Source organism: Melopsittacus undulatus, chromosome 10, assembly GCF_012275295.1.
Source record: "Melopsittacus undulatus isolate bMelUnd1 chromosome 10, bMelUnd1.mat.Z, whole genome shotgun sequence".
NCBI classification, from domain to species: Eukaryota; Metazoa; Chordata; class Aves; order Psittaciformes; family Psittaculidae; genus Melopsittacus; species Melopsittacus undulatus.
The window spans coordinates 7598570-7617305 of record NC_047536.1 but is presented as its reverse complement, the minus strand read 5'-3'; the positions used below and the strand labels follow the sequence as shown (position 1 = coordinate 7617305).

The following is an 18736-nucleotide window of genomic DNA, read 5'->3' as shown; positions in this document are numbered from 1 at the left end:
TGTGCCACCCTCATGATGAGGGCAATGAACTGTGGCGGAGAAATAGCCCCCAAGGCTGGCAGCAAAACTGCTCCCCAGTCCCATAGAGATCTTGACACAACTTTGTGGTGTTGAGTGGATGACAACAATAAAGTAGCAGCTTTTGATTTCTGTGAAGTCAAGGTCAAAATCAGTCTCCATGGAGCCAAAAATTGACCTTTTGGTTACAGCGGTGATAATTTACAGAGCTCTGCTTTCGTGTTGAAGAACATAATAACCACTCAAGTTCTTTGGGCACTAACATGGAAAGAAACCTGTAATGTATGCCTCGAGGTGGGAGCATACTTCACTAGCTGCACTGGGGATGGAGAATAAATGACGATTGCTTGAATGTCTTCAGAAAACAGACAACTACCCCTCTGATGTGTTTGGAAAAATAATGATTCAGACTCTGTTCAGTCTCAGTCTTGTTTATGTAGCTGAGAATAATCAGGTGCTAAATTAAAGAGCAGGGCAGCAAGTTCTGCTCACAGTTTTCTCATGTACTGATAACTGCAGCAAGTTCCAATCACTGGCAATGTCAAAAGTACTTTATAGAACTTCAGTGTTATTTGGTCAGCTTTCTAAATCCCACCCTCTGTGATCATTATCTTCAAGAGCCTCTTGTCTCCACGTTTATGTTTTTACTCATCAGTGCTGCTTACAAGTACCTAATCATGCCACATCCTGCCTGCAGTCACCTTGCCCCTAAAGCAAATAGCTCTGTACTGGCACACCACCTCAAACTGCAATCAAACAAATGAATTAAACATTGCAGCATCAGCCAACAGAGTGACAAAATATACGTAATTCATCCTTGGGAAAAGTGGTTTCTGTGCTAGAGCACGATGCAAACCTATCTCTAGATAATTTAAACCTGAGTTTGTATTTCTGAGAAATAGAAGGAAAGACAACGAACTGGATTCTTCCTTTTACCCCACCTGAATAATTCTGGATTTTAGACTGAACAGCTATTACTGATATCAAGCAGATAATCAACTGTAACTTTCAAAGACCACATCTCCATCTTGCTGTGCTAAGACACAAAACAAAGTGTAGACATGGGTATGCATTTCCCTCACCTTGTATTACGAAAACTTGAACAACTTCTGTTGAGAACACGATGGATGGCTCTTCACTGACTGTTGCAAGCAGCCTGTCATTGCATCTGTTAGTCAACAAATAGACCTGGTAATCCAGCTCCTGTTCACCTCTGTATGACGTGACACCTTCAATATGCCGCATAGATATAACTCTGTATAGCTCAAAGCACTGTTTCATATACGGTATTCTTACTACGATAATATCATATACCGAAAAAAAAAGAATATGCAATAATTCCATAAAAACACTATTAATTTTAGTGTTTTATAGTTCAAGTACATGCAATATTGACTATCATCAGAGGATACATTGTAAAGTGAGACTCCTGTTCTGTTGTGAAGCATTCATTCCCATTAGAACTAATGGAACATGTATCTTGACAGTATTGTTAAATATACATTGAAATAATTAAAAAAAAAAGCTAGTTTGGAATTCCAGTTAGGTCTAAATAACCCATTTAGTAAATACACTTCCCCTCTTGTATATAAATTCTTTGGAGGGCTTGCTTTCTTACTGTAGGTTTACTTTAACTGGAAGAAAAAATCATGTTTTTTAGCTCTAGATCCTACTTCTCAAAGGGGTTTCAGCTCATGATCAAAAGGAAGTGCCTGTTCACCATCTTTTTAACATGAAATAGTTCATGATTACTGCTTACCCAAGAGTATAGGAAAGATCACACTGATTAGGAGTGAATATAGGTCCTGAGCTATGTCAGCATCTGCTTTGAAGGAGGGATGGTAGCGCTGTCACCCAGGAGGTAGGGTATCAGGGGAGAGATTTGTAAAGCTGTAGAGGCAGCTGGGATGCAGAGGCCAGGTCTTGCCTGATGCTGCCTTTTTTTTTTCTGCTTGTTTCAGCTTTCTCTCTCCTGGAGGATCAGGAATGCCTTTCCTCTATGCTGCAAAATCTCCAAGAAAATTAATCTATTGAACTGTTTTGTTATCATCTTCCACAACAGAATTAACAGGTTGTTCTAGCCGTAGAATTACTTAATGCAGCCATTCAAATCTGGATTCTTTCCTTTAACTGAAATAACTATATTTGCTCACAGTGTGGAGGCGACTTACGGACTGTCTTCTACTTATTTCATCCTTTAATATACTGAGGCCTCCATCACCATAGAGCTTTTAAGGGTGATTTTGTAGGAGATCATAAGGAGTCCTTCCTTCATTCACCTTCTTAAAGGGCCCTCCTTTAGCTATGTGCCATTCCTGAACCTAAGCCCAGCTGTCAGGGTAAAATGCATGGTAGAACAGTTTTGCAGAAGCTGTGATGAGAAAACATGGAACTAATTGGTGCTTTGAATTCAGGAATGTCTACAGGTCTTCTAGATTTGCTTAAGCATAACTTGTCGAGCCCTTTCCCGTATATGCTAAGTCCCTTTGCGCATTCAGATAAATTTGTTATCTGGTTTTTGTGATAAGCATTCCTCTGGAATGGTCTATTAAATAGAGGAGTGACCTCTGAAAACATGAGTTTGTCACTCATGGGTGACATAGGAAAACCACTCTTCTGCCTCTGTTTTTGTCCTCTCAACAGCACACCAAATCATGACCATATTACATTTATTATTACAAAAACACTTCACATTTTGTAATAAAATGCATAAGAAATTGGCATCTTCTTTAGGCTCAAAGGAAATGGACCATTTAATGTAAGAATATGGCTGTGAATCGTGCAGGTTTCATCTTAAGTCTTGTCACCCAAGGTCCATTCCCAGCGAGCGGGCAAACATTTGAGCAATCTCACACTCCATTAACAATAATCTCAGCTATGCCTAATTCCCTTCATTTTGTATATTGTGCAAAAAAAATCTCTTTCTGAATTGTTTTGCAACTGACAGTTAATACTTTAACAATTACAGCTCTATGTATGCTCTTGCTGTGGCTACCAGAAATCCCAGTGGCAGATATGCTACTCAATTTCGCCTGGTTGCTTTTAAGTAACATCTTGAAGACTTTAGTTACAGTAATTATTATAACACACAGAAGTTAAATTAGTATTTTCTAAATATAAGGTTATGAAACAGATCACACATTGTGATAGTAAATAGCCAAATTAATATGGCATGTATAAAAAAGGCCTAAAACCTACTTAAGTCAGAAGCAGCGGTAGATTCACAAAAGCATAGTTGGCTTGAATTTTAAAAAGTTCAGATTTCACCCCACATTGTGAAGAAAAACTTGGGAAATGGTCTTAGTAGTCAACATTTCTATAAGAAATACCAGTCACCTTTCATTGCATTGCAATACGTAGTGATGATGGTGACATTTTCTTCCCCCCTCCATCTTGTTGCTCTGAGATACTGAAAGGGATGAATGTATTATGCATATTTTGGTCATTCTACACTATTTACTTACTGCAATGTGATTAGTGACCTTCATATACTGCTTGTCATAATCTTCATTACTGAAATCTCCATCAACTACTACATGTAACCAACTGTGGGGAGGAACATAATTTATACTTGGTTGAATGCAGCAACACTACATAATAATATAGAGAATGTAAAGAAGAAACTGAATTTCTAGATGAAAAAGTAGAGACAACTTTAGAATTCTGGAACACATACCCTTGAATTTGACTTGTTATATCTATCTCCTTCTGTAGGTATGAAGTAGACTCCACTTCTCCCTGAGTTATTCTCTCAGTTCTTGTGGTTCAGTATTTGTATTTTTCTACTTCATAAATTCATTTGTTCTTTTCTTAACAGTATGGTCAAAACACTGGCTGCATAAAAATAGTGAGCTTACTGTTCAGGGAAACAGACTATAAACTCGATATTGCTATACTGATGAATTCCATATATTAAAACCTGGAACATTCTGTCATTTCTTTCCAATGCTGCTATTCTGCAAATACCTTTAGTACCAAGAGGTAACATATTTTCCAGGCAGAACTGTAATTTTTAAGTTAGTAAGGTCTTTTTAAGACTTTGATAGTAAAAACTAGAGTGGGATGTGTTGCTCTAAGACTTAATATAGAATGGATTCTCTATTACCTCAACAGCATAATAACATCGAAACATTACTAGTACAATTACTCCCAATTACTGTGAAAGAAAAATATCCCTTGATGAAATAAAGTAATTGTGCATTTCTCAGAAACTGTGTAATGCTCATTTAACATTCCTCTAATGAGACAAAACCAGGAAGATCAAGAAGTTACGTAATGACAAACTACATGCACGCTTAGGAAAAGTCACTTATTACAGATGTTATTGTACTAGCCCTCATGTCTCTCTCCTTTTGTAGCGAGCATCATGGTTAAGTATAAATAGATTTTTCATTTTTCTTATAGTATCCTTCTCCATGCGGACTGTGTATCCCATTTCTGAATGTTTCTTCACAGTGTCACTGCACTAACAGATCGCCGATGACTTCCATGGTTAAAATTGTTTTCATTACCTTTAGACAGTTTGCCACTGTCCTGCCCAGGGGTTGTTACCCTGCTGGGTACAAGGGGGTAATGGCCAGAGAAAGGTCCTGCTGAAGGGTCTGTAGCAGTAGATTCTTCCTCTGCCCACCTATTAAAGAAATAGTAGCCTTCTTCAGGAGTCTCTTTCCTGAGATGATTCACTTTGGATGTTGAAAGTCTCTGACTTTCTGTGTCCCTGTGAGACACTGTTGCTGCTGCTGGATGTAAAAATGGTGACACACATAAGTGGCTGATGTTTTGGTCAAGATCATCATTAGATGTAGGTGATATTACACGTGCACCAGAAATAGGTTGTTTTCTTGATCTCAATTTCTGGATTTCAAGATCCTGTTGCCCTTTAGGAAGTTTATCTATTTGCTGTGCTTTCAGAATCAGAGGAGTTCCAATGGTTCCTCGCAGAGCAAAAATGAAGAACCTGATGAAACAGGAAAAGAATGGATTATTTTACTTAAGAGTTCCTTCCACAATCTGCATCACAGAACATGGATCCAGTTGCTAATTTTCCATTGCTCTACAGGCATCTAGTAAACATCTTATACCTGGGTTGACTCCTGGATCTTAATGCAACATGTAAGTATACGCCTACATTGACCTGTCAAGTCAACTACATGTATATAAATACTAAATAAAATGTAACAGAACCACCTGATTAATGAACACCGTAAGAATGATGCATAGAAACTTACCAAGAGCTGCAGTATTTGAAGAGGTGGAGTTATATTTATACTGCTGAAAAAGGCTAAAGAAGGGATCTTGATTTGATATATATCATGAACCCAGAAATTTAAAAACCTTGGCTTATGTATTTGCTCAGGAGGCAGTAAAAAGCAGAAAGTATCCTACCTCCCCTTTGCAGAACAGAGAACTTATATAAGCATACATTGTGAGCAGTGAGAAAGCACACAGCCTCTCTCCATGTCGTGTCAGTTTTGTCTGAAAACCAAAGACTCTTTCAAAGCATCTTTTTAATAGGATTTGACCTTTACATAGATGGCCTCTATATGCATTTTAAAACAAACATGGGGACTCTTTGAAATTGCATTAAGAAAGCTGCTGTCCTCACATCCTGCTGCTAAATGTATGCATAAATAAGTATAACGAGATTAAAAAACCTAACAAGCCAAGCAAAGTACAGAAATGTCTTTTAAGGCAATGGGTTTCTCAGGCCTATCTGCACAAGCAGGAGTGGATAAACATATATCTGGTGTGCCTGGGCTCAGGCTGGTTAATCCCATAGCATCTCAGGACTGGGAGCTGTTCAGTCGCTAATTAGAGTTGGGCAGCGAAGAGCACAGCCACAGAGAGACCAGGTCTTGGCTGTGCAGATCTGGTGTGGATTATATTGTCCTCTCGCCCCTCAAACTGCCCTATCTTCTGTGCAAACTGCAGGTGGACCAGACAGGAAGACAGAGAAGGGAAGGAGAACTGTGTGTTTCACCCCATGAATTGCTTTCATTTGCTTCTGCCCTTCCCACAGCCCTGCAGAGTGTGAGACCCAGTTACCTGTCAGGCCTTTTCAGTGCTTCCTGGCAGACCACAGCCTGCCTTCCATAGCTGGAGAAGTAGATCTGGTTCATATGTTGAAATCCTCCAGAGACACAGTACCTTCCCTTGCCAATGAATGAACATGGTATTCAGATCCCTCTCAGACTTGAGGGCTTTACTACCTAGCACAGTGCAGTTTGTGTCCCAAAATACAGTTCAGAGGCAGTTTTGAGATGTGGATGCACAGAGGATGCACTGCAAAATGCTCCAGGAGAAGCCTGTGTGCAGGGAGGGCACAGGCAACCTCCCACGGGGTGCCTGCACTGTCTCAGAAGTGTCAGCACAGAATTCAATAGCAAAAGAGAGCCAAGGAGAGCAAGGATTTTAACAAAACCTCTTAGAAACTTCTTAAAAAGAAACCATAATCTCAAGGCTCCAGGGTTTCTGAAGGAGACAGGGAGCTGGCAGTGTGGTGAGATGAACAAAGTGAACTTAAGTGCACTTTAACAAAGGGTGGTTTCACTGCTGCTGTGATACACTGACACAGCTAAATCATAGCAGAAATTGCAGGTAGATATTCTGTGAAGGACTCTGCAGAAAATAATCTGGAGTACCTACTGAAGGAACTGTAGTTCTCCAGTTTTGAAGATAGGAAGATACAAATCTTTAAGCTCAGTATCCTGCTGAAGCAGCAACAATCTTAAACTTGCTGAATTCCCAAGATGGAGACACAAGTTCTCCAACCACGTGTTTGATGTAGCTCTCGTTAGAAAGCTCAGGGTCTAAAATGACACTGAGGGCTGATAGGAAAACAAAGATCACACAGGGGCAAACAGACTGGGAAAGGATACCCTTCCTAAGACATGAGACCTTACTGAAATATGTGGTGTTTATCCTGACCTGAAGTTATATCATGTAACATGTAACTATAACAGCATCTCAACTCAAATAGGGAAATAATAATTTGAAGAAAAATATTACCTGTCTTGAAAGGTTCCTTTTTAGACAAAGTTAAGGCTCAGATTCTAATGCCTTATAGCACTTGCAGAATCAGATACTAAAAATATTTTCCTGTTTCTTCCAATACCAGTATGCTGCACTACATGACAATTAGGATGAGAAGGACACTAGCAAGATAGCGAAACCAACCATTTCTGTTACTGTCCAAGGACAAATACAGATTCTAAATAAGTAGTGAAATTCAGCCAAAGCATATCTGCTTAAAGAATGCTTACAGTATGAAGTATAAAAAGCAGTATGATTACCACATACATACATAGGAACAGAATTGCTGTGTTTTTCAAACAATATTCCTCAGTAACCTATCAAAATAACTAACCCTCTCCAAATAATATTCAGCCTCAGTTAAAGCTATCTTTAACCTACCTGATTTGCCACACAGAGTAAAACTCAAATTCTGGATGCAGAAAATTATTTAATATGTAAACATGTTTTAAAATTTGGTCTAATAATACACTCTAATGTCCTTAAACAGAATACATTCTGTAACTTTCAAAGCATATAGGACTATTTCAAAGTCTCTCTTTCTAGTTTTTATCAGCTCAACAACACTGTGTTTATGATAAGGAACAATTACGTAACAGGTTTGTGCTGGTAAACTTTGTGAAGCACTCCAGAAAGAAAGGTTTTCCTGGTGGGAAAACAAAAGCAATAGATGTAAAGTGATTCTCTAGGTCTGTATAACTGAATAAATTGATGGTTCATGAACTGAAAAGTTGAACCCAGGCATCTGACTTCCACACTTGTCACCTGTCCCTGTGTAGCACATGTGCCCAACATATCACATAACACACACAGCATTACTGTTATTTCACTCAAATGCCTACACATTCGCAAAACAAAAATTGAGAGTAAAACAGTGCATCATTCAAACCTCGGCAAGAGTGCGATGATGGGGGTAATAAGACACAGCAAATAGAAGGTGGGGTCTGAAAGCTGTTTCTCCATAATCCAGTAGGGATTGGTAGGAGGGTTGCAGAGCACGCAGGAGGCATTGTAGATCAGAGAGAAGACCAGGTAAAACGCCACACTGCCGATCATCGTTACCAGGTGGAACAGGGTCTGCAAGCAGAATGTGCAAAATGACAGTGATGCTTGTGACACTGACTTTGGGTATAAGACAGGAGGATATAAAGTCAGATTAGAAAGAACATATCCAATAGTGCATCTGCTAGCTACTTTTTCTGACCCGGAATTCAGGTAGATGGCTCTAAAACACAATGTCTGTACAGTATGCTGTGTTCACAATAGAAAAGCAATAAACATGAACAGGACAGGTCAAACACGTACCCATGTTTTCATTTCTAGAGCCTGGTGCAAGAGAATGGTCAGGAGGGAGATGGTATTTATGGGGTTTCCAAAGGAAAACACATCTATGTCAGAGTCCTCATAGGTCTAGAAAAAAGGCAGACAGACTGTGATGAACCTAGACAATTCACAAGTGAATTTATCTGTTTTTTTTTTTTTTTAAGGAGAACAGGAAAATGAGAATATTAATGACCCTGATACTTACCAAATAAGGAATAAAGAAGCAAATGAGGCTCTGATAGAAGGCATCCAACATTGTAATGATAAAGGTTGATAGGTTGTATATCTGTAGGAATTTATAGATAAGAGTCATTACAATGGGAAATACGTCTCTAGGCTGTCCTGAAGACATAATTGCTGCCTGTTTTTCTTCTATTCATACTACCATTCTAGATAATAGGTCTCTCTTCATGAGTAAATGGCTCCTGAGCAGCTGATTTAGACCAACACTTATCTGTGAAAATGCATTTTCACTGTGTTAACTGAAGACAGACCTTGACTAAAGACAGACCTTAGGAAGATTAGCCAGTCAACTAAAGGTCTTATAAACTGAATGTCATGAATGCCCCCCACCTCCACAAAGGACACCATTCCTCAAACATTTTTCAAACAAAGCTCTTACTGGAGCCATAGAATTGGTCAGATAACCTTTCTGTTAAAGTTCTTTCTACCAAATCATCTATTTTGTGCCATTTTAACTTGATTGCTTGGCATATTTATCTAGTGATTTGTGTGACCACAGCTCGTGTGGAGTGAGGTATGTTATTGGAGTGACAGAAGGCTGGACTCATGTTGTTTTAATGCACACAAAATGCCAAAGCAACAACAATAACCTCTTCCAAATCGTAAAGAACATATATTTTTGCATATATGCAAGGTCCAAGAGTTCCTAAGAAAAGTGATAGAAAGTCCTAAAAGCCTCAAATTCTGCACTCTCTTGCCTTGGTTTTTCAAACCATTATTAAACACAGTGTGAACCATCAGTGTTCATCAGTGCCAAAAATCACAGTCCAGGAAAATGAAAGTAAATATTAGGAGAAAACGAGCAAATTCCTAAGTACCCTACAATTTTGCAATGTAAAACTCAGGTAATTTCAAATTTTGCTCATTAACATTCTCATAATTTCATATTAAAAATATAGGAATATTGGGAATAAGTGCTACTGTACGGTATGTATCTGCAAAGCCAGGTATGTATGCCTGTATATGTGTCCTTTTTGCAAACATAGAGATATCAGGCTGGTTCTTGAAACTGGGGTAAAAACATGTCGTATTTCATGAATGTTTTCTGAGGGTTGTCAACACTGAGTAGTCAAAGTAAAAAAAGTAACTAAATGAAACAGCTCATGCTTGGAACAGGCTAAACACGAATCTGTGACAAAATCCTTTTTGTATCAGCAGGTGTATATCTGAATGTGAGAGCAGAAAAAGCCTGGTCAAGTTGGTTATCAATTTAAGGTTTTGTGTTTCAAGTCACTTTGCTGTAATCTTTTAACAAGCTTTTCTTCTTCAGTAGGTTGAGACTATTCAAAGCACCAAATCTGAGCAGAGTTTAATCATGGACCAGCTAAACTATTTTATCCTAATTTATTACATTTCTTATCCAGTTTTCTCCTTATGCCTTCACTGAGAAATTTTCCATCAGTATGGTGTGTACATATATATAAATACAAACACACACATTTTTACTCCATCATCTCTTCTTCAGATTAGAAACATCAAACACTGGGCTGATTCACTAGCACATCACTTGTTATAATACAGCATGCTGGTACCAAACAGGATTGCTCCATATATTTAATGACAGAATAAACCTTCCCATTTACATCTTCCAACTATGGAACAAGCACCCAGCCTCACTTGCAGAAAGCAACTTCAACCATATGTTCCTTACTTTCTGACAGTTACAATTATACCTTCTTTTAGTGAACATCAATAAACTAGAAACCATAAATGGATCATTTGGTTCCCAATAAATCTATAATTCACTCCTCACAAAACCAAGACACGTGCAGTCCTTTGGCTTCTCAAGCAGCTATTTCAGCAATCAAGACATACCTCTGAATTTTGTCCATTCTTATACAACTCAGGCATACTTAGAAGTGTTTCTGCAGAAACATCTCTATCCAGGACTCCAAAGAGAAGAGGGGGCATTGAGGTGAAGAAGAGATTGAAAAAAATCATCTGCCAGTAGTCTATCATTGTGCTGCCTGAGAACCCACAGAAGAACTGGTACCAGAAGAGCAGGTTGACATAGGTCTGTGTAGAAGCAGATACAAACACAAATACAAACACAAACTCTTACAAGCCAAACTGTGATTCCCCACAAGAGCAGAAGCACATCTTTCAGGCTGATATGATTTCATTTCTCTGGGTTGTGGGAGTTTTGAAGCTGCACCTTTTCTGGTGCCTCTTTCACATCCACTTCTTTTCCCTACACTGTTCCTAGCTGTTACAGCTGATCTGGACTTTAGTTTGCAATGCATAGATGATCTATGTCTCTCATAGTTCCACGTATGAGGTTTATGTAGTACACTGGTTATTAACAGAGTCTCCCAAGAATATATTATTTTGGTTAAAGGTACCATCAGGAGAGAGCTCTGCACTTTATTTCATAAAGCAGTATATCCTAAGGATGGTCTTCACACTGATCCACTGTGATACAGCTTTTTAAAAGCCATTAAGTTTCTTTAAGAACATATCATAGAATAATTAAGCAAACTGTTCACAGCTCTGAGCACCACATTTTTGCAAACTGGTTGTCCATGCAGAATCAAAGGTCCCCTGTGCCTTAATGGTACTGGGGAGATAATAGAAGAGCAACACCCCAGTGTGGAGAGCTATTTTGCATTGAAAATAACTGTCTTTTGAACTCTAAAAGGATGCCCAATCAAGAAAAAAGAAGTTTCCATTTTCATTATAAATGTTAACAGTGATAAGAAGCAATCCTCATTCAAAATTATATATATAAAAAACCCAACCCAGATACTTTGAATTCTAAGTAAATAGTCTTTCATGCTCAGAGTGTATTTCATGTCAAACGGACTTGTTTGCACAGTCTTGCAGAAACTATTGCTATCAGGTTTTTCCACTTTACATTATTCTTCAATGCACAGCTCATTTGCATATACATTAAATTTTTAATAAAAATGCCAGATATGACCACATCATTACTTGGAAGTGGTTCCTATCAAATTAAATGCAGAAATTCTGAGGTTTCACAGGCAAACAATTCTTAATGCAATGTCATCTTATGTATTCTGGCACTAATAATCTGCTCTTCCTTATGAAAATTTTATTTTGAGGCTCATGGGTACTATTAATAAAGTTTCTTGAACTACCTATAAAAGTTACTAAGCCTTGAGTCCTTTTCCCTCTGGAATAATGCTGTTTCAAAATATATTTAGAACCCATATTTTCCTCGATGCTTTATACAGCGTACTACTAAGAAGGAGGTAGCATGTTATAAACTTGAAAACTGAAGAAACAGGAAGTCTAACTTCATAAAAAGTGAGAAAGTATAACCTGCAAAAAACCAAACCAACCACCCAAAAAAATCCCAGCCCTGGACTTAATCTTTGCTAGGTTGGAAATTTCCAGAGTCTGAGGAGTCTTACCACATTTTTGTAGAAGAAGTAAATCACCATCTTTGCCAGGCGAGCATAACACCAATGTCCGTGGACGAGAAGCAGTTTTTTGAGATGCTTAAATCGGGATATTGCAAAGTCGCTAGCCATGACAGCCTTTGGTAAAAAAAAATAGAAGTTAATTTACAATATTTTTTCCCCTATCAACATAATGAACATGGATGAGGAAATAATTTCCTCATATTGAATACTGAAGAAAAAAACCCAACCCCAATAAACCAAAACCTTGAGAAAATAGTTGGAAATTCCTATCTCTGCAGAACTATCTACCTTAGAAAAATGAAGAAGGGGGATACATACGAAGGAATCTGGGGCAGAAAACACTGCAAAACAATAAACAAAACCTGGAAATGCTATAGCAGAGAGGATTCAGAAGCCAGATACTGACCTAACACTGGACAGGCATCTGCTAATTTTCCAGGCTTATGGGCAAACACACGCTTGTCCGTGCATGGTAATTGTTGTCTCAAAACACTCTCTTTTGGCTGAACCCATAATTACAAACTGCATATTAATTCACAACAGTAACGATGCCAAATTACATTTTTAAGATGACACGAGTATAGGGCTCCTATGAAACTTAATAAGCAGCGAGAGACCGTGTGACAAATGAGGAAAGGAAATAAATTAAAGGCATACCTGCATGCCTTCTTGGCCAGATATCCCAATTCCAATATCAGCTGCTTGAATCATACTTACATCATTTGCACCATCACCTAGAATGGGAAGACAGAAGAGATCAATAAAGATGCAAGAAAAGGTGTTTGATACAAAATGCCTATATCTGAAGAAAAAAAACCCCTTAGCTATGCTGATAAACAAAGGTTATTCTGTACTGCCACACATCTTAGGTTTGAGTTACTTAGGGTAACTCATCATCAAGTAGCAATCAGTCATGACCTCTAGGCTCTGATCTTAGTTGGAACACCTTCTTTTCCAGAAGACCTGGATCCACCAGGGCTAACCCCAACAGTGGGACCAGCTGGGTGGTGGTATGCACACCCCAACACAATCAGCATCTGCATTGTTTTGTATGTTTCTGCTTAGTGAACTCCTTGCACTCTGCAACATGCTTTGCAGCACCCTACTTCACTAAATTCTCTAAATCATACAATAAATTTGACTGGTGCTGACGGTGTAACAAGCCAGTTTCCGGAGTTATTCTGCTTATTTCAACTTGCAGCAATGTGTTTTATACATAACGAAATTTCCATGGAAAGAACAGCCATGGTTGTTGCCTGCAGTGTGGAGATTTTGAATTAGGTTAGCTGACAAAGCAAAATAAATGAAGTGGAAGGCTGAAACCCTGTATTTTGAACACTAAGGCAAAGCAAGAAATTTGAAAATACATCAGACACTTCTTTTTCTATTTGGTCCAGAGAGGTGTATTTTCTCTAGTTTTAAGTCATAAAAATCAATTCTGTAAGAATTTTAGTGGGAACACTTACCAAAAGTGAAGCATGAAACTTAAAGCATTTCACATTATTTGGATGTGAAAAGCAAAAGAGTGAGTGTTTAATATCACTCTTGGGATAACTCTGTTTTTATCAGTTCGGAAAATCTGACAGGAAAGAGATATCAAAAGGCAAAACAGTGACTACTACTGACTGCTTTCCACACCCAAAGGAATGTGAACATACATTTGTATAGGTGAACATGAAAGGTACTGCTGGGAGATTCTGAATTTGGAGTACCTTTATCTTGCTTAAATGGGGGACAGGTTTGTTCAGTGAAAGCTGAAGAAGGACTTTTATATGGCTTTTGATCAGGAAAGAGTATTCAATGCTGGTTTCCCACTGTATCTATCTAAAGCACAAAGAATAGCTCATACAATATATTCCATACACTTCTATAACTCATAAGGAAAAAGCTTCCCCCTTTCTTCTGAGATTCAGAATGGAGGTACCTATCGACAGGGTCATCACGTTAAGCTGCCTCCGGACGAGCTTGACCACCATGCTCTTCTGAAGAGGTGTGGAACGGCAACACAGCACTGAGTGGCAGTGCTTTGTCAGTGTCAGGAACTTCTCCTCCAGGCCCCCCTGGAAGATGACATTCAGTGTCCGCCCGTCGACCACCAACCCAAATTCAGGGCTTGGAGCCTCAGAGGCTGCAAAAGATGTTGGGATAATGCCAAAAAATTTCCTCCGTGGTTTTTCAACCTCATAGTTCTTCCTCACCTCTTCCAAGGTTAAATTCAAGAGAGATTCACAGGTTTCCTGTGAGAAAACAGAAGCAGTTCTAGAAATAGTTATCTCCATCTCCCTTTACAGCACGGCACCTTGCAAAGTGTATATTTGTATAATCACGCCAGTGGGTTTAAGCCTATCAGGTAAACATTAGAGAAAACTGAGAAACTCACTGATTTGTCAGATCTGAGAGTCAAATCCTTCAATGAATCTTATAAGCTAGTTAGCTGTAGTAAAGAATTACTTTAAAAGAAAATAATCTTCCCATCAGGAGGACATATTTGTATTTGGAATTAAAGTTGAGAAATTAAAAAAAACTCATTTTTTCTAAAGGATGTTTTCAAAATCTAGTTCTGCTGTGAAGGGTGTGAGATATTTCAGTGTTTGCTTCCCTCAGAAACAAACTGGTAGAGAAACAAGAGGTTCAGACTTTCAGAATTAATTGGTAGCTTTGACAGTTTGGCCTTTTCTAGGTGACAAATCAGGTGTGTGTCACACACACATTTCTGCTAGAGACAGAAATAACGCTTCATACCACCAGCACTGTGCCACAAACACAAACTAAGTCTTTCCCTTTTTGCAGAACTGCCTCATTTTGGAATGAAGTCCTGTTTTAGATGCAAACAACTGGAATTGAATTAGTATCAAATACAAAAAGATTGAAGGTGAGAACTTTTATCTCTCCCATACAGATCTCCTAAATTGGCACACTACAATCAGAGGAAAGCCAGAATGATCTAAAAGTATTTATGCTGCCTGTTAGTACTAAAAGTCCTCCTTCCATGGCATGGCACTGAATACCTGAGGAGCTAATCACTCCCTTTTCTACCTTTTCTGTCAGCTTTATTGAGAGATGATTCAGTTCTAAAATGTTATTTTCACTTTATGTTGCATAATGTACATGTGTAGGATGTTTGCAAGATTTAAATTACACTTAAGTGGGAGGTTCTGGAATCAAATGTACCTCTGACTTCTAATAAAAAGCTGCATCTAGCCTGCACACTTAAAACCTATAAAATAAATATCAAAGCAACAGCATCTTTCCATGAACAAACCAAAAATTGCAGTGGAATTTCCTGTTTTGCCTTGGCTTTGTTTTTTAAATGAATGCCCCAGACGACCTCCTCGTGTTGCTGCTTCCTGGAATATACTTACTTTTCAGTATTTGAATAAGCCTCTGGGCTCAGGGGGTAAAGAGATTCCCTTCCCACTGAAGCCAGTTCACAGGTTAATTCTGGCTAAATTAATGAGGTAAATGCTTTGTATGCATTATTTGTTTTTCCCTGCTGCTGCCATTGGGACACCCTTTCAGAACCAGTGTCCTCAGCTTCATTCTGAAAGGAAGGGAACTAAATCTTATTGTGGAGCAACTCCGGTGCCCACTGAGCAACCCATATTGACACCAGTGGCCATATACACACAGCTTGCATGTGAGCCTGCTTCAAGGGCCATATAGGGTGCTATGGGTAAATGCTCACATGCTTCTGATTCCAGGAGCCATGGTGGTCCCGCCTGTAGCACTTCTCTGACAGAAACCATCTTCTAATTTCCATCCTAAATATATTCATTCTGCTTCCCGTTAAAGCAGATATGCGTATCAAATGAAATTACACATTGAAGCAAGGAATGTATTCCGTGCCAAATTCTGTATCATCTATGCGTGTTTCCCTATTTCCATGACATTAAAAGAGACAGACATTTGCATAGGATTTTATTCTTGTTTGTAGAGCTACTAAGTGCAGACAAAAGCATTTAGAAAGTAGGCCATCTGACTGCTGTATACAATTGTCTATCACATGAAAAACAGTCAGCATTTTAACTACAATTAATCCTCACAATAGCTTTATAGAGAAAGGTAAGCTTGTGTTATTAACCCCTCTTCTGTGGGGAAGAAAAAGCTGAGGTAATCAAGACCTTGTTGAGGCTAGTCTCATGTAACTCCTGATACTGCTGAGTACGGGCCACATGTGGATGCTGCATAGAAAGGACAAAGCAGCACTGTGGAAAAAAGGCACTGACTACTGTCTAGAGCACCTCTGGGCATCCAGAACTATAAGGGAAATAAGAAGTCACTAGCAAGAAAATAGAGAAGGGAATCACAGCTGGCATTTTGGACCCTGCTTTTCGGTTTTAAAAATGCAACGGGTCTGGTTTAACCATAATGCCTGAACTTGCTCTCCCCTAAATCCATCTCACAAAGCCATTTCTCCACCAGGATGCCTGGAGGGATGAAATGTTAGGCTATGCACAGTGGTAGCCATTCTGCTTTCAGAAAGCAAAGTGTCATTTTCCTGGTACACTACATTTACAAACCTGCTTCATAAACTGCAAAAGCCAAGGTTGCTTTTCCAAAGTCTTGTACTCTCACCATCCTCAATGACATTCATCTTCTTCGAAGGTTAGGACTCTCATTCTCTCTCTCCTATTCAGACAGTTTCAACAACAGCCATAGATTACACCACAGAGTTTTCACTGTATTTCAGTGAGTCACAGGAGCTGACAGATGCCCCTTGAAGTGGTTGTCCTCATTTTGGAGCATGTTTGCTTTGCCTATTGCCTTGCTTACTGCCCATAGAAATTCAGGGAATATCTGTACACATCAACAACTACGTGAAGAAAGTGGTTATTTTTTAACTGACTCACAAGAACTATATTCAGGTTTCCAAGAAGGTGAAATGCTGTTTACACAAAAAATACTGGATTAAATTGTTCACTAATAAATTTCTGATTAAACCTAATCCTATTAGGGAACATACAACTAAAAAGTTCTGAACTGAATTGAAACTACACCTACATACCTTTTCCAGACTGAATCACACAGTACTTTCCAAATCTCTTCCTATAGGTAGCTCAGAGGGTTAAAATATCATTGTAACTGAAATTTCCATTGCAAGATCAAAAAACAGATATTAATATTATTAAGGACTCAAGCAGTTTATTTTTTTTAAAGAATAATTTATTTTAGAAAAATCATAGAATCCTAGAATAGATATGGTTGGAAAGGACCTTAAGATCATCAAGTTCCAACCCCCCTGCTGTGGGCAGGGACACCTCACACTAAACCATATCACCCAAGGCTCTGTCCAGCCTGGCCTTGAACACCGCCAGGGATGAAACATTCACAACCTCCCTGGGCAATCCATTCCAGTGCCTCACCACCCTTACAGTAAAGAATTTCTTCCTTATAGCCAATCTAAATCATTAAATAAAATTCTACCTAACTGTCTTGTGTTTCAATTCATCCCGTTATATGTGATCTAAAGGGTTTCTGGCCTAATGTTGCTATGTAGGCTTTAGGTTGGTTGTTTTGTTCTGAATGCAGTCTAAAGCAAAACACTGTCAAGCTGCAAAGAGAGGGAAAGATGTTAAATTCTGTGTCTCTTTCTCTACTCACCTTACTTTCAGTGTTAATGGTGAAGACAGTGTCTCTTTGGTTCAAGAGTTTACAGGAATATGCAATGTTAACTGCTGTTTCCTGTTTGTCTCCTGTCAGCACCCAAATCTGTATCCCGGCTTCTCGAAGAGCTGCAATAGTGTCAGGCACTCCATCTTGCAGCCGATCCTCAATCCCTGTTGCTCCTGGGCAAACAGGAAAAGAAGTTAACTAGTTTTCTTTCATTTGGAAATCATACTGCCATTTTCTTTTGTAAGAAGAGGTCTTTGACTTCCAGCTGTGATCCTGAACTTATTAAGAGCTGATCCAAGATATTGTCCAGCAAACAAACACAGGCACAAGATCTGCATTTGGATTAAGATCTGAATGTGTCAGCAACCGAGTTCTGGCATTTCATTTTACTCGTTGCTAGAACAATGCATTTCATTTCTTTTTAATAATCCAAAACGACAATGTACTGGCAGAGAAATTACACCATATGCATTTTTAAAGTACTGCATTAAGTCCCATCAAAGCAACCAGAAGAAGATGAACTTTGACTATTTAAATGAATGCTGTCCTTATTATCAAGTCAAATGCTTCAACCATCAAAGGGAAAAGCACTGGAACAGTAAGTTTTCTTTTTGAAAATGAACAAACTTAGAAGCAGATGAAAGAACACATCCTGATAACGAGTCACCATCTGTATGTTACAATATTTCTCCACTTATCTCTTCCACCAAAGGTCAGTTTGAAGATGCAGCAACTCTGATACGTTAAACATGGATATTGATTGAAGCTAAAAAAACCACTTGTGAAATTAAGAATGAAAGTACACAAGATCCTTAAGATTTGGCAAAGGTAACAGATTCTGACAAGACCAACGTTACCTTTTATGTGGTTCTGCTTATGGCATTTACTGTTATTACTCTAATTTTTAAAATCACTGCAATGATTATGAGAAGCCATAACACTAATAGCTTGCAATCACAGAAATTCAGGATAATGAAGTATGGGCACAGATTGTATTCACAGAGAGATGAGACTGAGATAACTCCAAAAATCAAAGTCCTAAAGAGCAAAATGTTTGGAAACAAAATTGATTCCTCCACAATTGAACAGAATAGTGTTAGATATGAGGATGATGGATGATG

The 18736-nt window shown here is 38.6% G+C and overlaps 1 protein-coding gene across 3 annotated transcripts in view; it reads right to left on the bottom strand.

Moving 5' to 3' along the window:
• Positions 1-433: 433 nt before the first annotated feature.
• Positions 434-18736, bottom strand: part of ATP10B (ATPase phospholipid transporting 10B (putative)) — a 55502-nt gene continuing 37199 nt past the window's right edge. For 2 of the 3 annotated variants that reach the window (XM_034066635.1, XM_034066633.1), the window contains 9 exons: positions 17604-17788; positions 13927-14239; positions 12660-12736; positions 11991-12116; positions 10432-10632; positions 8579-8659; positions 8356-8460; positions 7940-8127; positions 434-4975 (listed from right to left, as the gene is read on the bottom strand). In XM_034066635.1, coding sequence (XP_033922526.1) covers positions 4468-4975; positions 7940-8127; positions 8356-8460; positions 8579-8659; positions 10432-10632; positions 11991-12116; positions 12660-12736; positions 13927-14239; positions 17604-17788 — 1784 coding nt within the window. In that variant the 3' untranslated portion in view covers positions 434-4467. The remainder of the gene's footprint in view (positions 4976-7939; positions 8128-8355; positions 8461-8578; positions 8660-10431; positions 10633-11990; positions 12117-12659; positions 12737-13926; positions 14240-17603; positions 17789-18736) is intronic. The other variant, XM_034066634.1, reaches the window with a different exon arrangement.